At 71.3% G+C, this 25,583-nt stretch overlaps 1 protein-coding gene across 2 annotated transcripts in view; it reads right to left on the bottom strand.

Moving 5' to 3' along the window:
- SLC12A5 (solute carrier family 12 member 5) overlaps positions 1-25,583 on the bottom strand; it is a 120,487-nt gene that overhangs the window by 55,615 nt on the left and 39,289 nt on the right. For both annotated transcript variants that reach the window (XM_089769796.1, XM_089769797.1), the window contains exons 2-6: positions 7,815-7,909; positions 5,686-5,817; positions 4,049-4,195; positions 2,459-2,513; positions 1,101-1,231 (exon numbers count right to left, since the gene is read on the bottom strand). In XM_089769796.1, the coding sequence (XP_089625922.1) occupies positions 1,101-1,231; positions 2,459-2,513; positions 4,049-4,195; positions 5,686-5,817; positions 7,815-7,909 (560 nt within the window). The remainder of the gene's footprint in view (positions 1-1,100; positions 1,232-2,458; positions 2,514-4,048; positions 4,196-5,685; positions 5,818-7,814; positions 7,910-25,583) is intronic.

Below are 25,583 nucleotides of genomic sequence, written 5' to 3'. Positions count from 1 at the left end.
TCTTCAGCCATCACAGCTCTGCTGGGGGGACCCGGCCCGAGACGAGGTGCTGCTGGCAGAGTGTGGCCTGATGGGCTCCGCGTCTGTCTGGCAGACCCCGGACTTCCCTCCTTCCTGAGAGTCTGAGACACTCCCGGGGGGGGTCTGGCTGCTCCCCGCTGGGACAGGATCCAGGCCCCTGGACGGGTCATTCTCTTCCAGCCGGGCAGTCCTGGGCCTTGGTTGCTTTCCCCACAGACAGGCCCCTCCCTCTGCACAGCCCCACCAGCTCTGCCCTCAGGAGTCGGGTGTCGTCCATCTTCCTGCCGTTCCCCACATTCACCAGGCTCACCGGTCAATGCTGCAGCGCCCCACAACACCCAGGAATCGCTTCCCTCTGCTCTTGCAAGCCCCTTCCTTCTCCTGCGCCCCGTCACTCGCTGCTGGGAGCTCCATCCACGGGGTGCAGCGCATCCCACCGCTGCCACCACTGGGACAGCCCATCGGGGAGCCCCTGACCCTGCACCCTCATCCGCAGCCAGATGTGACTACACCGGCCAGTAGGCTAGAAAGGGTTTAGTACGTGTCCGAGACACAGCCCAGCGCAGGTCAGTGTTGATGTAGGAGCCAGGGCAGAGCCTTAGTCCTCTTGGGGGGTCACAGGCCCCTGAACCCCACGCTCCGGGACTTAGTCTGCTGTCTCCATGCTTCCCCCAGCCACTGGGCCCTGAGCCCCCAGGCGGCTCCGCCTCCCGCACTGTCCGGCTCCCAGAGTCAAGGGGAATCTCTGTCCCTGGTCCCCAGGTGTGAGACTCTGCCCCCCTGCCCCTGGGAGTCCTGCCCCCCCCTTATCCCCCGCAGAGAGAACTTCAAAGTGGGGGGGGGGGATGAGGTACACACACACTCACACTCACTACTGCAGTGACTGGAACAGCCCCCCCCACGTCACACCCTCCGCCCCACGTCATGGTGCGCGCTGCGGGTCTGCGAGCCCCATGCACGCGTCAGCCGTCTGCCCCCCCCCGTGCCCCAGGCCAGTGCTGCGGGGGAGGGGCAGATGCGCCGGAGCGTGGGGCTGCAGCGCCAGGCCCTGGGGAACAGCCGCCCCGAGCCGCGCTCACCAGCAGGATCTCGATGGTGCCCAGGATGTACATGGCTCCGGCGAAGGTGGTGCCCAGGTAGAAGCAGAGCCCCACGGCGCCGCCGAACTCCGGCCCCAGGGAGCGGGAGATCATGTAGTAGGAGCCGCCCGCTGGCAAGGAGGAAAGGGGGTGGGACCCACCGCAGGGCCTGGCACGGGCCGCCTCTCTCAGCCCCACGCCCTGACCCCCTGCCGCCCTCCCCGGCTGAGCCCCACAACCCGACCCCCTGCCGCCCTCCCCGGCTCAGCCCCACGCCCCGACCCCCTGCCGCCCTCCCCGGCTCAGCCCCACAACCCGACCCCCTGCCGCCCTCCCCGGCTCAGCCCCACAACCCGACCCCCTGCCGCCCTCCCCGGCTCAGCCCCACGCCCCGACCCCCTGCCGCCCTCCCCGGCTCAGCCCCACGCCCCGACCCCCTGCCGCCCTCCCCGGCTCAGCCCCACGCCCCGACCCCCTGCCGCCCTCCCCGGCTCAGCCCCACAACCCGACCCCCAGCCGCCCTCCCCGGCTCAGCCCCACAACCCGACCCCCAGCCGCCCTCCCCGGCTGAGCCCCACGCCCTGACCCCCAGCCGCCCTCCCCGGCTGAGCCCCACAACCCGACCCCCAGCCGCCCTCCCCGGCTCAGCCCCACGCCCTGACCCCCTGCCGCCCTCCCCGGCTGAGCCCCACAACCCGACCCCCAGCCGCCCTCCCCGGCTCAGCCCCATGCCCCGACCCCCAGCCGCCCTCCCCGGCTCAGCCCCACGCCCCGACCCCCTGCCACCCTCCCCGGCTCAGCCCCACGCCCCGACCCCCTGCCACCTTCCCTGGCTCAGCCCCACGCCCTGACCCCCTGCCGCCCTCCCCGGCTCAGCCCCACAACCCGACCCCCAGCTGCCCTCCCCGGCTCAGGCCTATGCCTCGACCCCCAGCCGCCCTCCTTGGCTCAGCCCCACGCCCCGACCCCCAGCCGCCCTCCCCGGCTCAGCCCCACAACCCGACCCCCAGCCGCCCTCCCCGGCTCAGCCCCACGCCCCGACCCCCTGCCGCCCTCCCTGGCTCAGGCCTATGCCTCGACCCCCAGCCGCCCTCCCTGGCTGAGCCCCACGCCCCGAGCCCCAGCCGCCCTCCCCGGCTCAGCCCCACGCCCCGACCCCCAGCGCAGGGGGCGCTGCGGGCGGGGGGGGGGGGCAGGGGGCGCTGCGGGTGGGGGGACGGGGCAGGGGGCGCTGCGGGCGGGGGGGGACGGGGCAGGGGGCGCTGTGGGCGGGGGGGCAGGGGGCGCTGCGGGTGGGGGGACGGGGCAGGGGGCGCTGCGGGCGGGGAGGGCACAGCCCCACCCCAGTGTGTCCCTACCTGGCACGACGCCGTTGGTGGCGATGGCGCTCATGGAAATGGCTGTCAGCATGGTCTGCGCAGAAGAGAAGCGGGTTAGCGGCTGAGGAGAGCGGATTGTGATCATGATTCCTACTGTCCTGCGCTGCTCTGTGGTAACGTGTCTGTGGGGCTGTGCCTCAGTTTCCCCGGGTACTGCACTGCTCTCCAGATGGGGAATTCTGGGTGTCTCACTGGGGCAGACTGCCCAGCCCAGCCCATACACTATGGCCCAGGCTCTTCTGTAACCTGAGCCTGGGGGCGGGGGGGGGGGCGCAGCCAGGTGACTTCTTTTGCCAGGGAAGCAGGACAAAGGAGGGGGCGGGGCTGGGACCAGGTTGCTGGGGGGGGGGAAGGGGAACCTCGGCTGCCTTAGCTCACAGGGAGGGGACACAGGTCCCAGGGCTGCTCCCCCCTTGCCCAGCGGTGCCAGGGCTGCTCCCCCCTCGCCCGGCGGTGCCAGGGCTGCTCCCCCCTCGCCCGGCGGTGCCAGGGCTGCTCCCCCCTCGCCCGGCGGTGCCAGGGCTGCTCCCCCCTCGCCCGGCGGTGCCAGGGCTGCTCCCCTCTCGCCCGGCGGTGCCAGGGCTGCTCCCCTCTCGCCCGGCGGTGCCAGGGCTGCTCCCCCCTCACCCGGCGGTCCCAGGGCTGCTCCCCCCTCGCCCGGCGGTCCCAGGGCTGCTCCCCCCCTCGCCCGGCGGTGCCAGGGCTGCTCCCCCCTCGCCCGGCGGTGCCAGGGCTGCTCCCCCCTCGCCCGGCGGTGCCAGGGCTGCTCCCCCCTCGCCCGGCGGTGCCAGGGCTGCTCCCCTCTCGCCCGGCGGTCCCAGGGCTGCTCCCCCCTCGCCCGGCGGTCCCAGGGCTGCTCCCCCCTCGCCCGGCGGTCCCAGGGCTGCTCCCCCCTCGCCCGGCGGTGCCAGGGCTGCTCCCCCCTCGCCCGGCGGTGCCAGGGCTGCTCCCCCCTCGCCCGGCGGTGCCAGGGCTGCTCCCCTCTCGCCCGGCGGTGCCAGGGCTGCTCCCCTCTCGCCCGGCGGTGCCAGGGCTGCTCCCCTCTCGCCTGGCGGTGCCAGGGCTGCGCCCCCCTCGCCCGGCGGTGCCAGGGCTGCTCCCCTCTCGCCCGGCGGTGCCAGGGCTGCTCCCCCCTCGCCCGGCGGTGCCAGGGCTGCTCCCCCCTCGCCCGGCGGTGCCAGGGCTGCTCCCCTCTCGCCCGGCGGTGCCAGGGCTGCTCCCCTCTCGCCCGGCGGTGCCAGGGCTGCTCCCCCCTCGCCTGGCGGTGCCAGGGCTGCTCCCCGCTCGCCCGGTGGTGCCAGGGCTGCGCCCCCCTCACCCGGCGGGCGGGCGGGGGGCAGGGGGAGTGGGCGGGGGTGGGGAGCGGGGGGCAGGTGGAGGCGGGCGGGGGGCAGGGGGAGCGGGCGGGGTGCAGGGAGGCTGGGCGGGGGCAGGTGGGGGCGGGCGGGGGGCAGGGAGGGTGGTCGGGGGCGGGCAGGGGGCAGGGAGGGCAGGCGGGGGGGCGGGCGGGGGCGGGGAGGGCAGGGGGCAGGGAGGGCGGGCGGGGAGCGGGCGGGGGCGGGCACTCACGCAGGAGCAGCACAGGAGCACCATGCAGAAGGACTCCATGATGCCCGCGATGCCCACCACCCAGGTGAGGCGCAGGAAGAGGATGACCCCGAAGATGTTCTGCAGGCAGGGCAGGTAGACGCCCATGAAGGTGCCCATCCGCGGAGCCTGGGGAGGAAGCACAGAGCCATGAGCCCCGGGGGGGGGGGCGCTGAGGGCGAGGGGCTCCCGGCTGTGGGGCCCTTCCCTGCCTGGGGGGCGGAGGCTGCAGCCGGCCCGGCTGTGCGGGAGCTGGGGGCATCGCAGGGTTCCTGGCTCCGTGGCGCAGGCCGCCCGAGGCACCTGCCCGTGGGCGCTACGGCCCGGGGCGGGCACTGACCTGGGCCTGGAGATGGGGGCAGCTACTGGGGCTGGGCGCTCGCCGGGGGGCCCGGAGGGGGCAGGACAGGCCTTGTGCTGGACACGGGCCGGGCCTCGCTCAGGCCGACGGACCCCGGGAGCGGGCAGGCGGGGGCAGACTGATCCCACTCGGCTCCCCTGGGCCCCATGGCCAGTGTCTCCTGGGACTGGGCCACCCCCCGCGTGGCCTGGTGCAGGGACGGGCCCCTTGGGAGGGAGCCCGGGGCCCCATGGCCCCTGAGAGCAGCCCCAGCACTGCCCCATGCCGGCAGCCCCACAGCCCCCCCCATGCCTCCCACTGCCGGCAGCCCCACAGCCCCCCCCATGCCTCCCACTGCCGGCAGCCCCACAGCCCCCCCCATGCCTCCCACTGCCGGCAGCCCCACAGACCCCCCCATGCCTCCCACTGCCGGCAGCCCCACAGCCCCCCCCCATGCCTCCCACTGCCGGCAGCCCCACAGCCCCCCCCCATGCCTCCCACTGCCGGCAGCCCCACAGCCCCCCCCCATGCCTCCCACTGCCGGCAGCCCCACAGCCCCCCCCATGCCTCCCACTGCCGGCAGCCCCACAGAACCCCCCCATGCCTCCCACTGCCGGCAGCCCCACAGCCCCCCCCATGCCTCCCACTGCCGGCAGCCCCACAGCCCCCCCCATGCCTCCCACTGCCGGCAGCCCCACAGCCCCCCCCCATGCCTCCCACTGCCGGCAGCCCCACAGCCCCCCCCCCATGCCTCCCACTGCCGGCAGCCCCACAGACCCCCCCCCCATGCCTCCCACTGCCGGCAGCCCCACAGCCCCCCCCCCATGCCTCCCACTGCCGGCAGCCCCACAGCCCCCCCCCATGCCTCCCACTGCCGGCAGCCCCACAGCCCCCCCCATGCCTCCCACTGCCGGCAGCCCCACAGCCCCCCCCCATGCCTCCCACTGCCGGCAGCCCCACAGCCCCCCCCATGCCTCCCACTGCCGGCAGCCCCACAGCCCCCCCCCATGCCTCCCACTGCCGGCAGCCCCACAGCCCCCCCCCCATGCCTCCCACTGCCGGCAGCCCCACAGACCCCCCCCCATGCCTCCCACTGCCGGCAGCCCCACAGCCCCCCCCCCATGCCTCCCACTGCCGGCAGCCCCACAGCCCCCCCCCATGCCTCCCACTGCCGGCAGCCCCACAGACCCCCCCCCCATGCCTCCCACTGCCGGCAGCCCCACAGCCCCCCCCCATGCCTCCCACTGCCGGCAGCCCCACAGCCCCCCCATACACCCACCTGCACAGGTTTCTTCTTGGTTCCCTCATTGTTCTCCGCCTCCTCGTGCTCCCGGCTGCCCTGCGGCAGGTTGGTGTAGTTCGCCAGGCCGCTCAGCAGGGACGAGACCATGGGGCTCGTGTCCATCTCCTCCTGTGGGACCAGCAGCAGGTGAGGGCGAGGCACCTGCTGGGCCCCCTCTCCTCACGGCCTCCTGGCCCCTCCCCGCCCCCGGTCTTCCCCAGCCCCCCCCCCCATCCTTCCCCGCCCCCCCCCCCCATCCTTCCCCGCCCCCCCCCCCCCGGTCCTTCCCTGCCCACCCCCGGTCCTTCCCCAGCCCCCCCGGTCCTTCCCTGCCCACCCCCGGCCCTTCCCTGCCCCCCGGTCCTTCCCCAGCCCCCCGTCCTTCCCCGCCCACCCCCGGTCCTTCCCTGCCCCCCCCCCTTCCTTCCCTGCCCACCCCGGTCCTTCCCCAGCCCCCCCAGTCCTTCCCTGCCCCCCGGTCCTTCCCTGCCCCCCCGTCCTTCCCCGCCCCCCCGGTCCTTCCGTGCCCCCCAGTCCTTCCCTGCCCCCCCCCGTCCTTCCCTGCCCCCCGGTCCTTCCCTGCCCCCCCGTCCTTCCCCGCCCCCCCGGTCCTTCCCTGCCCCCCCGTCCTTCCCCGCCCACCCCCGGTCCTTCCCCGCCCACCCCTGGTCCTTCCCTGCCCCCCCGGGTCCTTCCCCGCCCACCCCCGGTCCTTCCCCAGCTCCCCCGGCCCTTCCCTGCCCCCCGGCCCTTCCCCGCCCACCCCTGGTCCTTCCCCGCCCACCCCCGGTCCTTCCCCGCCCACCCCTGGTCCTTCCCTGCCCCCCGGCCCTTCCCCGCCCACCCCTGGTCCTTCCCCGCCCACCCCCGGTCCTTCCCCAGCTCCCCCGGTCCTTCCCCAGCTCCCCTGGTCCTTCCCCGCCCACCCCTGGTCCTTCCCCAGCTCCCCCGGTCCTTCCCTGCCCCCGCCTGTGGTCCTTCCCTGCCCCCCCGGGTCCTTCCCCGCCCACCCCTGGTCCTTCCCCGCCCACCCCTGGTCCTTCCCCAGCTCCCCCGGTCCTTCCCCAGCTCCCCCTTGGTCCTTCCCTGCCCCCGCCTGTGGTCCTTCCCTGCCCCCCGGGTCCTTTCCTGCCCCCCCCGGGTCCTTCCCTGCCCCCCTGGTCCTTCCCTGCCCACCCCCGGTCTTTCCCCGCCCCCGGTCCTTCCCTGCCCCCCAGTCCTTCCCCGCCCACCCCTGACCCCTCCCCGCCCCCGGTCCTTCCCCGCCCACCCCTGGTCCTTCCCCGCCCACCCCTGGTCCTTCCCCAGCTCTCCCGGTCCTTCCCCAGCTCCCCCTTGGTCCTTCCCTGCCCCCGCCTGTGGTCCTTCCCTGCCCCCCGGGTCCTTCCCTGCCCCCCCCGGTCCTTCCCTGCCCACCCCGGTCTTTCCCCGCCCCCGGTCCTTCCCTGCCCCCCAGTCCTTCCCCGCCCACCCCTGGCCCCTCCCCGCCCCCGGTCCTTCCCTGCCCCTCCGGTCCTTCCCCGCCCACCCCTGGTCCTTCCCTGCCCCCCCGGGTCCTTCCCTGCCCCTCCGGTCCTTCCCCGCCCACCCCTGGTCCTTCCCTGCCCCCCCGGGTCTTTCCCTGCCCCCCCGGTCCTTCCCCGCCCACCCCTGGCCCCTCCCCGCCCCCGGTCCTTCCCTGCCCCTCCGGTCCTTCCCCGCCCACCCCTGGTCCTTCCCTGCCCCTCCGGTCCTTCCCCGCCCACCCCTGGCCCCTCCCCGCCCCCGGTCCTTCCCTGCCCCTCCGGTCTTTCCCCGCCCACCCCTGGTCCTTCCCTGCCCCCCCGGGTCCTTCCCTGCCCCTCCGGTCCTTCCCCGCCCACCCCTGGTCCTTCCCTGCCCCCCCGGGTCCTTCCCTGCCCCCCGGTCCTTCCCCGCCCACCCCTGGCCCCTCCCCGCCCCCGGTCCTTCCCTGCCCCTCCGGTCCTTCCCCGCCCACCCCTGGTCCTTCCCTGCCCCCCCGGGTCCTTCCCCGCCCACCCGGTCCTTCCCTGCCCCCCGGTCCTTCCCCAGCCCCCCCGGCCCTTCCCTGCCCCCCCTTGGTCCTTCCCCAGCCCCCGCCCTTGCCCCGCCCCCGTGGCGCTGACCTCGAAGAGCGCCATGTTCTTGCCGTCGTACTCCTTGCCCGTCTCCGGGTCGGTGCTGTTGATGAAGGGGCTGCTCTCCTTGGGGTGGCCATCTCCTGCGGACACAGAGCCGGGCTGGGTGACCTCGCCGGGGAGCAGGGCCCTGCCAGCGCCGTCCGGGCCCGTGGGTGAGAGGCCACCGCCCCCTGCGGGCGCCGCGCCCGGCTCAGGGCCCCTCTCCTGACCCCGGCCAGGCCTTGAGCGCAGGGACAGCGCCGGCGCCCCGGGCAGCTGGCCGGCTGCAGCACTGGCCCCCGGCTGGGCGCCTGGGGGGGGCTGCGCAGAGCAGCCGGGGGCCGGTGGGGGCGCCCCCTTGGCGGGAGAGGGCTGGGCTGCCTGCCGAGCACCGGCCCGGCCCCACGGGCGCACTGGCAGGGCCCGGGGCTGGACCCGCCGGAGACCAGAGCAGAGCAGCGTCCGCCCTCGCGCAGGCCTGGGTGGGCTGGGCTGGCCGCAGGGAGCCAAGGGGAGCAGCTCCGTGGGGGGGCCCCCAGCTGTGTGGGGAACCCTGAACCCAGCTCCGCGCGGAGGGACGGGGCGAGGGCAGAACGCTCAGGTTGCCGGAGCAGCGGGAGCCGCCTGGCCTCAGCGCCACACACCCAGCGCCCTGCACGCGGAGCGCCCCTCCTGCCACCCAGCCGGGGCGCAAAGGGCCTGTCTCCGTGGGACTCGCGGCCGGCCCAGAGCCTGGCCTGGGCGATGCAGGAGGCCAGAGGGCGCTGGCCCCTCGGCAGGATTTGTCCTGGAGGCCCTGGGGGTCCGTGGCCCCCGCCCTGTGGCCCTGCCCGGAGCATTGGGCCAAGCCTGCTGGGGACAGCGGGAGCAATAAGCCACCCGGCACGCAGGGGCCTGGGCAGTGCCAGCCGGAGCCAGGCCGCGCACCACGACCCCCGGAGAACTGCCGCCCCGCCGGGCAGAGCCGGCCCGTGCCTCAGCTGCGGCCCCTCCCCCACGCCGGGCGCGCGGGCCCAGGGGGGCTGTCCGGGCGAGTGCCCACGGGTCGCAGCGCTGGCGGGGCTAGACCAGCACGCACCTGCACACCCACACACCTGCACACCCACACACACACGCACCCTCGTATGCACACGCCGGCCTGCACACACACGCACCTGCACACCCACACACACACGCACCCTCGTATGCACACGCCGGCCTGCACACACACGCACCTGCACGCCCACACACGCACCCACCCCCGTATGCACACGCCGGCCTGCACACACACGCACCTGCACGCCCACACACGCACCCACCCCCGTATGCACACGCCGGCCTGCACACACACACACCTGCACACCCACCCACACACGCACCCTCGTATGCACACGCCGGCCTGCACACACACGCACCTGCACACCCACACACACATGCACCCTCGTATGCACACGCCGGCCTGCACACACACGCACCTGCACGCCCACACACGCACCCACCCCCGTATGCACACGCCGGCCTGCACACACACACACCTGCACACCCACCCACACACGCACCCTCGTATGCACACGCCGGCCTGCACACACACGCACCTGCACGCCCACACACGCACCCACCCCCGTATGCACACGCCGACCTGCACACACACACACCTGCACACCCACACACACACGCACCCTCGTATGCACACGCCGGCCTGCACACACACGCACCTGCACGCCCACACACGCACCCACCCCCGTATGCACACGCCGGCCTGCACACACACGCACCTGCACGCCCACACACGCACCCACCCCCGTATGCACACGCCGGCCTGCACACACACGCACCTGCACGCCCACACACGCACGCACCCCTGTATGCACATGCCTGCCCGCACACACAGGCACCTGCACACCCACACACACACGCACCCCCGTATGCACACGCTGGCCTGCACACACACGCACCTGCACGCCCACACACGCACGCACCCCCGTATGCACACGCCTGCTCGCACACACACACGCACCTGCATGTTCTGTGACATAGTGGGGGGGGACCTTGCTGGCTACAGCGCGGCCCAGCAGGGCAGGGGATGGGTCATTATGCAAAGAGGGTCTCTCAACCTGTCTGACCAGCTACCCCCCATGGAGAGAAACAAAGGAAGGTGGATGCTGCCAACTCTCCTCCAGCCCTGCCCCCAGCCAGGGCAGCATCCACCTTCCTTTGTTCCTCCCCATGGGGGTAGCTGGTCTGACCGGTTGAGAGATCCCTTTGCATAATGACCCATCCCTGCCCTTCTGGGCTGTGGTACCGGCGGCAGCCAGTGGGGTTACCACAGACCCATAGAAACCAGCCAGGTACCCCCCACTACGTCACAACACGCCTGCCCGCACACACACGCATCTGCACGGCCACACACGCACGCACCCCCGTATGCACACGCCCGCTCGCACACGCATCTACACGCCCACACACACACACGCACCCCCGTATGCACACGCCCGCTCGCACACGCATGCCCACACACACCCATGCACACGCATGCAGCGGGGTGCCCGGATGTTGCTGGTTCAATGTGACGGGGGGGGGGGGGGGGTTTGTGGTTTCAGAGACCAGCCCAGAGGTGCAGCCGGGGCGTCTGGGACCCTGGTGCCCCCGACCCTGCTCAGAGGACACGGCCGGGTCTGGCCAGAGGCAGACAAGGGGCTGCAGAGGGCACCCGGCAACCGGCCCAGCTGGCCCCAGTGAGGGGGGAACATTGGACGGGGGGCGGGGAAGAGGGGCCCAGGCGACCCTCTTACCAGGGGAGAGGACAATGGCCGGGGGAGGGGCTGTTGCGGGGCTATTGGAGGGAGCCGGGGGCTGTTTGGGGCTGAGGGCAGGGCAGGGCAGGCAGGACTCAGCCGGCTGCAGGGGAGGCTGGCGCGGGGCTGGGGCCAGGCCGACCGGCCGGAGGATCCGTCGCTGTTCAAAGCCCAATAGCCCCGCCTGTGCGGTGGGGGCTGAGTCGCTCTGCTCTGGGGGGCAGGGGGCACCGTTCCTTGCGGCGGGGCCAGGGGGGAGGGGACCCCCGAGGGGCTCACGGCGGAGGAGGCGGCTGGAGGCCCTAGAGGCGCCGTCCCGGAGGCAGAGGGGCGGACCCCCCAGGTGAGAGGGGCCCCCGAGAGAGGCTCTCACACTGCTGCTGGGCTGGAGGGGGCTCCCCGGGAAGGGGCTGCGCACTGGAGAGGGGGGCCCTGCCCGGGGATGGACAGGCCGAGTGTGGGCACCGCCTGTGAGCCGTGACACACGCACACGCACACGCACACGCACACTAGGGGTGGAAGTGACTAGTCGACTGTCCAATCAGCACGTCAACTAGTGACTCCATTGGTCCCCCCCGCCCTGCCTCTATCGGAGAGAGGCAGCAAGGGGGGGAGCAGAGACGGGGGCTGTGAGGAGCCAGCGTAAAAGCCAGTCCACCCCCCCGTACCATCTGCGCAGGGGGACGGGGGCGGCAGAGGCGTAGCGGGGGGACCAGATGCGAGCTGGGAATCAGCTGATTCCTGGGCGCCCCTGTGCTGTAGTGCGGGTACCTTGCTGGCTGCTATGCTGGGCGGGGGGCTGGGGGTGACCCCCACTGGCTGCAGCACGGCTCAGCCGAGTAGCTAATGGGACAGGGACGAGCCTGTTCTACCAGTTACCCCCCAGGGAGAGGGACAAAGGGAGGAGGGGAGGGGAGGCCAGACCCCGGCTGGGGGCAGGGCTGGAAGGGACGTTTTTTAGTTTCTGTCTGGTATCATGGAGGAAGCAGCCTAAGCAAGGGGCTGGGGTTTAGGGGCCCAGGCTCCCCCATCTCAAGGGGGCTGAGGCATCCCAGGCCTGCCCTGGAACCAGATTACACCTGTGCTGTGCTGTATCCTGGAGAAGCAATAAACTCCCCTGTTCTACTGGCTGGGGGAGTCTGTTCATGCCACTATGGGGGTGCAGGAGGCAGGGGACCCCCAACGCACCGCCTCCCCCCCCCCCACTACACTTCAGCCTTTTAAATGTACAAAGAGCCTGGCCTGGCCTGATTACATGCCATTTAACACCCCTCGCGCACACATGCACGCACTCACACGCGCACATGCGCACGCACGCACTCACACGCACACATACCCACATGCACATACCCACACGTACACGCGCGCACACGCACACATACCCACATGCACATACCCACACGCACACACACGCACACACGCACATGTGCACACACGCACACGCGCACACACGCACACATACCCACACGCACACGTGCACACACGCACACATACCCACACGCACACGCGCACACACGCACACATACCCACATGCACACGCGCACACACGCACACATACCCACATGCACACGTGCACACACGCACACATACCCACATGCACACGCGCACACACGCACACATACCCACATGCACACGCGCACACACGCACACATACCCACATGCACACGCGCACACACGCACACATACCCACATGCACACGTGCACACACGCACACATACCCACACGCACACGCGCACACACGCACACATACCCACATGCACACGCGCACACACGCACACATACCCACATGCACACGCGCACACACGCACACATACCCACATGCACACGTGCACACACGCACACATACCCACACGCACACGCGCACACACGCACACATACCCACACGCACACGTGCACACACGCACACATACCCACACGCACACGCGCACACACGCACACATACCCACACGCACACGCGCACACACGCACACATACCCACATGCACACGTGCACACACGCACACATACCCACATGCACACGCGCACACACGCACACATACCCACATGCACACGCGCACACACGCACACATACCCACATGCACACGCGCACACACGCACACATACCCACATGCACACGTGCACACACGCACACATACCCACACGCACACGCGCACACACGCACACATACCCACACGCACACGCGCACACACGCACACATACCCACATGCACACGCGCACACACGCACACATACCCACATGCACACGCGCACACACGCACACATACCCACACGCACACGCGCACACACGCACACATACCCACACGCACACGCGCACACACGCACACATACCCACATGCACACGCGCACACACGCACACATACCCACACGCACACGCGCACACACGCACACATACCCACACGCGCACGCGCACACACGCACACATACCCACACGCACACGCGCACACACACCCATCTGTCTGTACTTGCCGAAAGGGGCAGTCCAGCGCTGCGGGCGAAGGGCGACCCCGGGACGGCTTCGGGCCCTGGGCCGAGCGCGGGGTCTGTGCCCGTCCCATGCAGGCAGGCTGGAGGGGCTCGTATTTAGCCTGGTCTCCCGTCAGAGGCCCGGCTGGAATCTACCCTCCCCTGTTGCTAACTTGCCGTTTCCTCCTCCCAGCCGCAGCGGCGGCAGCTCGGACCCTGGACGCTGGCGCGGGCTCTGGCCTACGAGCGCTGCTGCCGGGACAGCGCACAAGCAGGAGGCAAAGGGAAAGCAGCTCCCAGACCAGGCTGCTGGGCCCGGGCTCTGCAGCTGCTCAGGGCGGGGCCCAGGGAGCCCCGGTGCTTTTCCAGCGCACTGGGATTCCCAGGGCGGAGCCCAGAGGGCCTCAGCTGAGTCAGACCCACGAGGCCCAGAGGAAGGGGACACGGCTCTGGAACTGGGGCTGCTGCAGCCCCGGGCGTGAGGCGGTTTCCATTCCACGCAGGGTTTCCGGTTCAACGGCTCCGGCTCCCCCTGCCAACATCGTTCCTCCGGCTGCCAGGGGAGATCCCGCCGGGGAGGGGGCAGGCAGCGAGGGGGCTCCGTTCCCTGGGCCGGCGGTGCTCAGCCGCCCTGTGGTGTGATGCGCTTCCCTAAGTACCCTTGGGGACGGTGCGGCATTAGGCGGGGCAGAGGCGCAGCACCCGGAGCCTGGCAGAGCTCATGACATGCTGGAGCCCTGGGGGGAGGCTCAGGCTGCAGCTGGAGGCGTCCTGTGGCATGGGGACCCCGGGCACTCGCTCGCGTGCCACACCCTGCCAACGGTCCCCCCATCCCGGGATGAGAAACACCGGCCTGTCCCCAACAGGGTCTGTCCCACCTGCTCGTCAAGATCCCCAGGAGGGAGATTCCACAGCCCCATGGGTCGCCCCCCGGCAGGCGGGAAGTTTTCCCTCAAGTCCAACCTCAACCTCCCTGGCTGCAGGTTAGCCCCTTGCTGCTTGTCCCGGCCTCAGCCGAGGGAACAATTCAGCCCCCTCTTCGTGCTGGAGCCCTATTTCCGTGCATTTGAAGTCTGTTGTCAAGTCCCCTCCACTCGTCTCTTCTCCCGAGTAAACAAACCCAATTCTGTCAGTCTGCCCTCCCGGCTCCTCCGGGCCTCTCCGCACGCGGCTCTGCTCCAGCCCGCCTGCAACTTCGCCCCGTCCTCCCTCCCGGCTCCTCCGGGCCTCTCCGCACGCGGCTCTCCTCCAGCCAGCCTGCAACTTCGCCCCGTCCTCCCTCCCGGCTCCTCCGGGCCTCTCCGCACGCGGCTCTCCTCCAGCCCGCCTGCAACTTCGCCCCGTCTTCCCTCCCGGCTCCTCCGGGCCTCTCCGCACGCGGCTCTCCTCCAGCCCGCCTGCAACTTCGCCCCGTCCTCCCTCCCGGCTCCTCCGGGCCTCTCCGCACGCGGCTCCCCTCCAGCCCGCCTGCAACTTCGCCCCGTCTTCCCTCCCGGCTCCTCCGGGCCTCTCCGCACGCTGCTCTCCTCCAGCCCGCCTGCAACTTCGCCCCGTCTTCCCTCCCGGCTCCTCCGGGCCTCTCCGCACGCTGCTCTCCTCCAGCCCGCCTGCAACTTCGCCCCGTCCTCCCTCCCGGCTCCTCCGGGCCTCTCCGCACCCGGCTCTCCTCCAGCCAGCCTGCAACTTCGCCCCGTCCTCCCTCCCGGCTCCTCCGGGCCTCTCCGCACCCGGCTCTCCTCCAGCCAGCCTGCAACTTCGCCCCATCCTCCCTCCCGGCTCCTCCGGGCCTCTCCGCACGCGGCTCTCCTCCAGCCCGCCTGCAACTTCGCCCCGTCCTCCCTCCCGGCTCCTCCGGGCCTCTCCGCACGCGGCTCCCCTCCAGCCCGCCTGCAACTTCGCCCCGTCTTCCCTCCCGGCTCCTCCGGGCCTCTCCGCACGCGGCTCCCCTCCAACCCGCCTGCAACTTCGCCCCGTCTTCCCTCCCGGCTCCTCCGGGCCTCTCCGCACGCTGCTCTCCTCCAGCCCGCCTGCAACTTCGCCCCGTCCTCCCTCCCGGCTCCTCCGGGCCTCTCCGCACCCGGCTCTCCTCCAGCCAGCCTGCAACTTCGCCCCGTCCTCCCTCCCGGCTCCTCCGGGCCTCTCCGCACCCGGCTCTCCTCCAGCCAGCCTGCAACTTCGCCCCATCCTCCCTCCCGGCTCCTCCGGGCCTCTCCGCACGCGGCTCTCCTCCAGCCCGCCTGCAACTTCGCCCCGTCTTCCCTCCCGGCTCCTCCGGGCCTCTCCGCACGCGGCTCCCCTCCAGCCCGCCTGCAACTTCGCCCCGTCTTCCCTCCCGGCTCCTCCGGGCCTCTCCGCACGCGGCTCCCCTCCAACCCGCCTGCAACTTCGCCCCGTCTTCCCTCCCGGCTCCTCCGGGCCTCTCCGCACACGGCTCTCCTCCAGCCCGCCTGCAACTTCGCCCCGTCTTCCCTCCCGGCTCCTCCGGGCCTCTCCGCACACGGCTCTCCTCCAGCCCGCCTGCAACTTCGCCCCATCTTCCCTCCCGGCTCCTCCGGGCCTCTCTGCACGCGGCTCTGCTCCAGCCCGCCTGCAACTTCGCCCCATCTTCCCTCCCGGCTCCTCCGGGCCTCTCCGCACGCGGCTCTGCTCCAGCCCGCCTGCAACTTCGCCCCATCTTCCCTCCCGGCTCCTCCGGGCCTCTCCGCACGCGGCTCCCCTCCAACCCGCCTGCAACTTCGCCCCGTCTTCCCTCCCGGCTCCTCCGGGCCTCTCCGCACGCGGCTCCCCTCCAACCCGCCTGCAACTTCGCCCCGTCTTCCCTCCCGGCTCCTCCGGGCCTCTCCGCACGCGGCTCTCCTCCAGCCCGCCTGCAACTTCGCCCCGTCTTCCCTCCCGGCTCCTCCGGGCCTCTCCGCACGCGGCTCTCCTCCAGCCCGCCTGCAACTTCGCCCCGTCTTCCCTCCCGGCTCCTCCGGGCCTCTCCGCACCCGGCTCTCCTCCAGCCAGCCTGCAACTTCGCCCCGTCCTCCCTCCCGGCTCCTCCGGGCCTCTCCGCACCCGGCTCTCCTCCAGCCAGCCTGCAACTTCGCCCCGTCCTCCCTCCCGGCTCCTCCGGGCCTCTCCGCACGCGGCTCTCCTCCAGCCCGCCTGCAACTTCGCCCCGTCCTCCCTCCCGGCTCCTCCGGGCCTCTCCGCACGCGGCTCCCCTCCAACCCGCCTGCAACTTCGCCCCGTCTTCCCTCCCGGCTCCTCCGGGCCTCTCCGCACGCGGCTCCCCTCCAACCCGCCTGCAACTTCGCCCCATCTTCCCTCCCGGCTCCTCCGGGCCTCTCCGCACGCGGCTCCCCTCCAACCCGCCTGCAACTTCGCCCCGTCTTCCCTCCCGGCTCCTCCGGGCCTCTCCGCACGCGGCTCCCCTCCAACCCGCCTGCAACTTCGCCCCGTCTTCCCTCCCGGCTCCTCCGGGCCTCTCCGCACGCGGCTCCCCTCCAACCCGCCTGCAACTTCGCCCCGTCTTCCCTCCCGGCTCCTCCGGGCCTCTCCGCACGCGGCTCCCCTCCAGCCCGCCTGCAACTTCGCCCCGTCCTCCCTCCCGGCTCCTCCGGGCCTCTCCGCACGCGGCTCTCCTCCAGCCCGCCTGCAACTTCGCCCCGTCTTCCCTGCACACGCTCCTCCAGCCGAGGCCTAATCCCAGAGCCAGGGCGGGCAGGGCCCTCAGGGGGCACCAGGTCCAGCCCCCGGCCCAAGGCAGGACCGGCCCCGACTCAATCAGCCCGGCCAGGGCTTGGTCACGCCGGCACTTGAACACCCCTAGGGATGGAGACTCCACCCTGCCTAGGGAACCCAGCCCAGCGCTTCCCCCCCCCCTAGGGAACCCAGCCCAGCGCTTCCCCCCCCCCACCTAGGGAACCCGGCCCAGCGCTTCCCCCCCCCACCTAGGGAACCCAGCCCAGCGCTTCCCCCCGCCTAGGGAACCCGGCCCAGCGCTTCCCCCCCCACCTAGGGAACCCAGCCCAGCGCTTCCCCCCCCCCACCTAGGGAACCCGGCCCAGCGCTTCCCCCCCCACCTAGGGAACCCAGCCCAGCGCTTCCCCCCGCCTAGGGAACCCGGCCCAGCGCTTCCCCCCCCACCTAGGGAACCCAGCCCAGCGCTTCCCCCCCCCCCCCCACCTAGGGAACCCGGCCCAGCGCTTCCCCCCCCCCCCCCCACCTAGGGAACCCAGCCCAGCGCTTCCCCCCGCCTAGGGAACCCGGCCCAGCGCTTCCCCCCCCACCTAGGGAACCCAGCCCAGCGCTCCCCCCCCCCCACCTAGGGAACCCGGCCCAGCGCTTCCCCCCGCCTAGGGAACCCGGCCCAGCGCTTCCCCCCCGCCTAGGGAACCCAGCCCAACGCTTCCCCCCCGCCTAGGGAACCCGGCCCAGCGCTTCCCCCCGCCTAGGGAACCCGGCCCAGCGCTTCCCCCCCCACCTAGGGAACCCAGCCCAGCGCTTCCCCCCCCACCTAGGGAACCCAGCCCAGCGCTTCCCCCCCCGCCTAGGGAACCCGGCCCAGCGCTTCCCCCCCCACCTAGGGAACCCAGCCCAGCGCTTCCCCCACCACCTAGGGAACCCAGCCCAGCGCTTCCCCCCCCACCTAGGGAACCCAGCCCAGCGCTTCCCCCCCCCCCGCCTAGGGAACCCGGCCCAGCGCTTCCCCCCCCCCGCCTAGGGAACCCAGCCCAGCGCTTCCCCCCCCCCTAGGGAACCCGGCCCAGCGCTCCCCCCCCACCTAGGGAACCCAGCCCAGCGCTTCCCCCCCCCCGCCTAGGGAACCCAGCCCAGCGCTTCCCCCCGCCTAGGGAACCCGGCCCAGCGCTTCCCCCCCCGCCTAGGGAACCCGGCCCAGCGCTTCCCCCCCCGCCTAGGGAACCCAGCCCAGCGCTTCCCCCCCCGCCTAGGGAACCCGGCCCAGCGCTTCCCCCCCGCCTAGGGAACCCGGCCCAGCGCTTCCCCCTCCGCCTAGGGAACCCAGCCCAGCGCTTCCCCCACCACCTAGGGAACCCAGCCCAGCGCTTCCCCCACCTAGGGAACCCAGCCCAGCGCTTCCCCCCACCTAGGGAACCCAGCCCAGCGCTTCCCCCCACCTAGGGAACCCGGCCCAGCGCTTCCCCCCCCCGCCTAGGGAACCCGGCCCAGCGCTTCCCCCCCACCTAGGGAACCCAGCCCAGCGCTTCCCCCCCACCTAGGGAACCCGGCCCAGCGCTTCCCCCCCCACCTAGGGAACCCGGCCCAGCGCTTCCCCCCCCACCTAGGGAACCCAGCCCAGCGCTTCCCCCCCCGCCTATGGAACACAGCCCAGCGCTTCCCCCTCCGCCTAGGGAACCCAGCCCAGCGCTTCCCCCCCGCCTAGGGAACCCGGCCCAGCGCTTCCCCCCCCACCTAGGGAACCCGGCCCAGCGCTTCCCCCCACCTAGGGAACCCGGCCCAGCGCTTCCCCCGCCCCCGCCTAGGGAACCCAGCCCAGCGCTTCCCCCTCCACCTAGGGAACCCGGCCCAGCGCTTCCCCCCCCACCTAGGGAACCCAGCCCAGCGCTTCCCCCCCCACCTAGGGAACCCGGCCCAGCGCTTCCCCCCACACCTAGGGAACCCGGCCCAGCGCTTCCCCCCCGCCTAGGGAACCCGGCCCAGCGCTTCCCCCCCCACCTAGGGAACCCGGCCCAGCGCTTCTCCCCCGCCTAGGGAACCCGGCCCAGCGCTTCCCCCCCGCCTAGGGAACCCGGCCCAGCGCTTCCCCTCCGCCTAGGGAACCCGGCCCAGCGCTTCCCCCTCCGCCTAGGGAACCCGGCCCAGCGCTTCCCCTCCCACCTAGGGAACCCAGCCCAGCGCTTCCCCCTCCGCCTAGGGAACCCGGCCCAGCGCTTCCCCCGCCCCCGCCTAGGGAACCCAGCCCAGCGCTTCCCCCTCCGCCTAGGGATCCCAGCCCAGCGCTTCCCCCCCGCCTAGGGAACCCGGCCCAGCGCTTCCCCTCCGCCTAGGGAACCCGGCCCAGCGCTTCCCCCTCCGCCTAGGGAACCCGGCCCAGCGCTTCCCCTCCCACCTAGGGAACCCAGCCCAGCGCTTCCCCCTCCGCCTAGGGAACCCGGCCCAGCGCTTCCCCCGCCCCCGCCTAGGGAACCCAGCCCAGCGCTTCCCCCTCCGCCTAGGGATCCCAGCCCAGCGCTTCCCCCTCCGCCTAGGGAACCCGGCCCAGCGCTTCCCCCTCCGCCTAGGGAACCCAGCCCAGCGCTTCCCCCTCCGCCTAGGGAACCCGGCCCAGCGCTTCCCCCTCCGCCTAGGGAACCCAGCCCAGCGCTTCCCCCTCCGCCTAGGGAACCCAGCCCAGCGCTTCTCCCCGCCTAGGGAACCCGGCCCAGCGCTTCCCCCCCCGCCTAGGGAACCCAGCCCAGCGCTTCTCCCCGCCTAGGGAACCCGGCCCAGCACTTCCCCCCCCACCTAGGGAACCCAGCCCAGCGCTTCCCCCTCCCCCCCCCCCGCCTAGGGAACCCGGCCCAGCGCTTCTCCCTCCCCCCCGCCTAGGGAACCCGGCCCAGCGCTTCCCCCTCCCCCCCCGCCTAGGGAACCCAGCCCAGCGCTTCCCCCCGCCTAGGGAACCCGGCCCAGCGCTTCTCCCCGCCTAGGGAACCCAGCCCAGCGCTTCCCCCCGCCTAGGGCAACCCAGACCTCCCTGTCACGGGGTGCGGGGAGTCACCAGGCCCTGCACCCCCACCCGCATCCAGGCGGGACTCTCAGGTGGCAGGTCGAAGAGAAGGTTTATTGGTTGACAGGGACACAGCCTAGCTCAGACTTGTTGTTACAGGATCCAGGAGCAGTCAGCCCAGCCCAGCCTGGGCGGGGGGGGCAGAGCCCCAGCTCTAAGGCCCCATCCCAGCTCCCCAGCCCAGCCAGGCTCCCCTCTCCCCCAGCCAGCCCAAACTAACTCCCTCCTGGCCACTGCTCCCAGCCCCCAGGCAGCCCTGCCCCCTGTGCTGTCCTGCTGCCAGGCCCAAGGTGTTAGATGCCCTCACCTGGGCCTCAGGCCACAAGAGACTGAACATACTTCTCCAGTGAACCATGCCCAGCCTCCCCCTCCTCATGCAGCTAGTGTGGCAGTGCCCAGGGAAACTGAGGCACGCGCACACACACAGAGTTACTCTAGAACAGCACAGGCCAGTAGAATCACAGGGGGGTTGCGCAAAACGGAAGCGGCTACACGGCTTCTTTTTGCGCAAAAACTCCTTGTGCAAAAAGAATCGGCAGAAAATATGCTAATGACATTGTGACTCATGCTAATGAGCTCCTCATTAGCATACTCTTTGCCGCAAAAACCTTATAGTGCAGCCATAGCCATAAAGCACAACAAAGCAACCAGTGAATGCAAAGCCAGAACGGACACAGGGCGACCAGAGAGAACAAACCTCCATGACGCCACACTCCCCCGCTGCAGCGTGAGCCCACGGCTCCTCGCTCTGCCCCTGCCCCCGAGAACAGCCTCTCGCGACCCCCCTGCAGGGAGCTGCAGGCTGCTCTCAAATCCCCCCTCCCTCTGCTCTTGTGCAGACTAAACAAGCCAACTCCCTCGGCCTCCCCTCGTCCGTCACGTGCTCCAGCCCCCAATCATTTTGGTCGCCTCTGCTGGCCCCTCTCCCATGCTCCCACATCCTTTGTATAGCATGTGGGGGGGGGGAGGGCCAGAGCTGGACACAATACTCCAGATGTGGCCTCCCCAGAGCCGAATAAAGGGGAATAATCACTTCTCTGGATCTGCTGGCAACGCTCCTCCTACTGCCCCCCAATACGCCATTGGCCTTCTTGGCTACAAGGGCCCCTGTTGACTCATCTCCAGCTTCTCACCCACTGTAATCCCCAGGTCCCTGTCTGCAGAACTGCTGCTCAGCCGGTCGGTCCCCAGCCTGTAGCAATGTTTGGGATTCCTCCGTCCCACGGGCAGGACTCTGCACTTGTCCTTGTTGAACCTCAGCAGATTTCCTTTGGCCCAATCCTCCAACTTGTCCAGGTCGCTCTGGACCCTTCCCTGCCCTCCAGTGTATCTACCTCTCCCCCTAGCTGAGGGTATGTCTACATTTCATTCATCTTCCGAGAGAGGAATGCGAATTCAGACACCCGAAATTGCAAATGAAGCGGGGATTTAAATATCCCACTTTCATTTGCATAATCGCATTAGGGCACTATTTCAAGAGAAAAAATGGGGTTATTTTGAGATAAAACCCTTCCCTCAAAATAACCCAGTTTTTTCTCTCGAAATAGCTCTATTTCGAAATAGCGCCATAACGCAATTATGCAAATGAAACGCAGGATATTTAAATCCCTGCTTCATTTGCAATTTCAGGTGTCTGCATTTGCATTCCTCTCTTGGAAGAGGAATGAAATGTAGACATATCTTTAGTGTCATCCACACACTTGCTGAGGGTGCAATCCATCCCCTCAGCCAGGGCGTTAGTAAAGATGTTGAACAAAACCGGCCCTAGAACCGATCCTTGGGACACTCCGCTAGAAACCAGCCGCCAGCCAGACATCGAGCTGCTGATCACTACCCATTGGGCCTGACAACCTAGCCGGCTTTCTATCCACTTTACAGTCCATTATCCTTAACTTGCAGGCAAGAATCCTGTGGGAGACGGTATCAAAAGCTTCGCTAAAGTCAAGGTACCTCACATCCACTGACTTCCCCGTGTCCCCAGAGCCGGTTACATTGGCATAGAAGGCAACCAGCAACCAGCGCGGAGCAGAGAGAACGACTTTGCGTCTTGCTCACGCCCCCCAGCTAACACAGCTCACAATGGTGTTTGCTTTTTTGCACGTGTCCCACTCGGCTCGTGATGCACGACAGCCCCCAGACCCCCTCTGCAGTGCCCCTCGTAAGGGGTCCTTTCCATCCCGGGCGTGCAGCTGCACTTCTGTCCTCACTGAACTTCGGGCTGGTTTTTAAACCATTTCTCCAGCTTGTCAAGACAAGTTTGAATGCTAACCCTGTTCTCCAACGCGCTCACCTCCCCCCGACCCGGCCGGGTCCCACCAACTTGTGAGCGAGCTCTCTCGGCCTTTACTCAAACCATTTCTAAAGATACTGGGTGCAGCTGGACCCGGGACAGGTCCCCGGGGCGCCCCTCGCTGTGCCCTTCCAGTTGGATCGCGACCGCGACCCTCTGAACGCGCTGGTCCGGCCAGTCCCGCACCCGCCTCGCAGTAGCTCCGTCTCGGCGGGATTGCCTCGTGCGTTGGCGACACGGTCGTGCGGCACTAACACAAGGCTCGTGAGAGTCGAGCGAGATCACGTCTCCTGCCCCTCCCCCGACAAGGCTTCTTGCCCCGTTGGAGACACTCCCCACCCGGGGGAGGGGGGAGCACTGGGGGCAGTCCATGCCAGGGTGCAACAGGAGCAGACCCAGGGACAGGAGCAGGAGGAAGCCAATGGGCTGGAGGGCTGGGCCCATGGACCAAGGGGGGAGTGCAGGTGAGGGAAGGTCCCACCTGCTGTCTCCAGAATGCAGCCGCCAGGGAAAGAGAGGTTCGGGGTCAGCGCCCCTGGGCAGCTCCCCTCCTGCCCTGCCCCCGCCCCATGCACCCCAGTGTGAGGCGGTTTCCATCCACCTTCCGGTTCCACAGCTCCCAGCTGCCCCAGGGGAGAGCCTGCCGGGGCAGAGGGCAGAAGGGGCATTTCCCGAGGGGGCCCAGCCCAGGCCTGGGCGAGGCAGGGCTCCGTACCCTGGGCCAGGGGTGCTCAGCCGCCCTGCGCCGCCCACCCTGGGCGAGGCAGGGCTCCGTACCCTGGGCCAGGGGTGCTCAGCCGCCCTGCGCCGCCCACCCTGGGCGAGGCAGGGCTCCGTACCCTGGGCCAGGGGTGCTCAGCCGCCCTGCGCTGCCCACCCTGGGTGAGGCAGGGCTCCGTACCCTGGGCCAGGGGTGCTCAGCCGCCCTGCGCTGCCCACCCTGGGTGAGGCAGGGCTCCGTACCCTGCGCCAGGGGTGCTCAGCCGTCCTGTGCCGCCCACCCTGGGCGAGGCAGGGCTCCGTACCCTGGGCCAGGGGTGCTCAGCCGCCCTGCGCTGCCCACCCTGGGTGAGGCAGGGCTCCGTACCCTGGGCCAGGGGTGCTCAGCCGCCCTGCGCTGCCCACCCTGGGTGAGGCAGGGCTCCGTACCCTGGGCCGGGGTGCTCAGCCGCCCTGCGCTGCCCACCCTGGGTGAGGCAGGGCTCCGTACCCTGGGCCAGGGGTGCTCAGCCGCCCTGCGCCGCCCACCCTGGACGAGGCAGGGCTCCGTACCCTGGGCCAGGGGTGCTCAGCCGCCCTGCGCTGCCCACCCTGGACGAGGCAGGGCTCGCACTGAGCGAACGGTGTGGGGACTGGAGCCGCCTGAAACGCCGCATTGGGGGCTCCACCCCACCCCTCACGCCCCGGTCCAGGACGGCCCTCCCCTCGCCAGGAGCCTGACGGGACCCCCAGCTCACGCACCTGCCCGGAGCCGGCCCGCCGGGGGGCTTGGCCCTGCTACCGTTGGGATGGGCAGGGGCAGGGGGCAGGCCTGGGGAGCCGGCAAGCGCCGGAGCCAGCGACACGCGCCCATTGGTGCTCGCTCCCCTGCGGCAGCGGCGAGCCCAGGCCGGGGGCTCCGGGGGCCGAGCGGCTCCCAGACGGGCTGCAGCCATCACTGGGCTGGTTTCCATGGCAACGGAGAGCAGGCGGGAGCGTGGACAAAGCAGCCCTTATGTAACGACCGCGCCGCGACTCGGCCCCCCACCCGCGGCCTGTCCTGGGAGGGGCCCGCACCGCGGGGGGCCCCACACTTCCCACACAGGGCCCCACATCCTGCCCCCGCCGGCACCCAGCCCCACATCCTGCACCCAGCCCCACATCCTGCCCCCACCAGCACCCAGCCCCACATCCTGCCCCCGCCGGCACCCAGCCCCACATCCTGCACCCAGCCCCACATCCTGCCCCCGCCGGCACCCAGCCGCACATCCTGCACCCAGCCCCACATCCTGCCCCCGCCGGCACCCAGCCCCACATCCTGCACCCAGCCCCACATCCTGCCCCCGCCGGCACCCAGCCCCACATCCTGCACCCAGCCCCACATCCTGCCCCCGCCGGCACCCAGCCCCACATCCTGCACCCAGCCCCACATCCTGCCCCCGCCGGCACCCAGCCGCACATCCTGCACCCAGCCCCACATCCTGCCCCCGCCGGCACCCAGCCCCACATCCTGCACCCAGCCCCACATCCTGCCCCCACCAGCACCCAGCCCCACATCCTGCCCCCGCCGGCACCCAGCCCCACATCCTGCACCCAGCCCCACATCCTGCCCCCGCCGGCACCCAGCCGCACATCCTGCACCCAGCCCCACATCCTGCCCCCGCCGGCACCCAGCCCCACATCCTGCACCCAGCCCCACATCCTGCCCCCGCCGGCACCCAGCCCCACATCCTGCACCCAGCCCCACATCCTGCCCCCGCCGGCACCCAGCCCCACATCCTGCACCCAGCCCCACATCCTGCCCCCGCCGGCACCCAGCCCCACATCCTGCACCCAGCCCCACATCCTGCCCCCGCCGGCACCCAGCCCCACATCCTGCACCCAGCCCCACATCCTGCCCCCGACGGCACCCAGCCCCACATCCTGCCCCCGCCGGCACCCAGCCCCACATCCTGCACCCAGCCCCACATCCTGCCCCCGCCGGCACGCAGCCCCACATCCTGCCCCCGCCGGCACCCAGCCCCACATCCTGCACCCAGCCCCACATCCTGCCCCCGCCGGCACCCAGCCCCACATCCTGCACCCAGCCCCACATCCTGCCCCCGCCGGCACGCAGCCCCACATCCTGCCCCCGCCGGCACCCAGCCCCACATCCTGCCCCCGCCGGCACCCAGCCCCACATCCTGCCCCCTGCCAGCACCCAGCCCCACATCCTGCTCCCGCCGGCACCCAGCCCCACATCCTGCACCCAGCCCCACATCCTGCCCCCGCCGGCACCCAGCCCCACATCCTGCCCCCACCAGCACCCAGCCCCACATCCTGCCCCCTGCCGGCACCCAGCCCCACATCCTGTCCCCACCAGCACCCAGCCCCACATCCTGCCCCCGCCGGCACCCAGCCCCACATCCTGCACCCCACCAGCACCCAGCCCCACATCCTGCCCCCGCCGGCACCCAGCCCCACATCCTGCACCCCACCAGCACCCAGCCCCACATCCTGCCCGCGCCAGCACCCAGCCCCACATCCTGCCCCCCGCCGGCACCCAGCCCCACATCCTGCCCCTGCCGGCACCCAGCCCCACATCCTGCCCCCGCCGGCACCCAGCCCCACATCCTGCACCCCACCAGCACCCAGCCCCACATCCTGCCCCCCGCCGGCACCCAGCCCCACATCCTGCCTCCTGCCGGCACCCAGCCCCATATCCTGCCCCCGCCGGCACCCAGCCCCACATCCTGCCTCCGCCGGCACCCAGCCCCACATCCTGTCCCCACCAGCACCCAGCCCCACATCCTGCTCCCGCCGGCACCCAACCCCA

This window comes from Pelodiscus sinensis, chromosome 17 (assembly GCF_052426305.1).
Source record: "Pelodiscus sinensis isolate ZL-2025 chromosome 17, ASM5242630v1, whole genome shotgun sequence".
Classification (NCBI taxonomy): domain Eukaryota; kingdom Metazoa; phylum Chordata; order Testudines; family Trionychidae; genus Pelodiscus; species Pelodiscus sinensis.
This window is presented reverse-complemented; position numbering and strand designations above follow the sequence as displayed.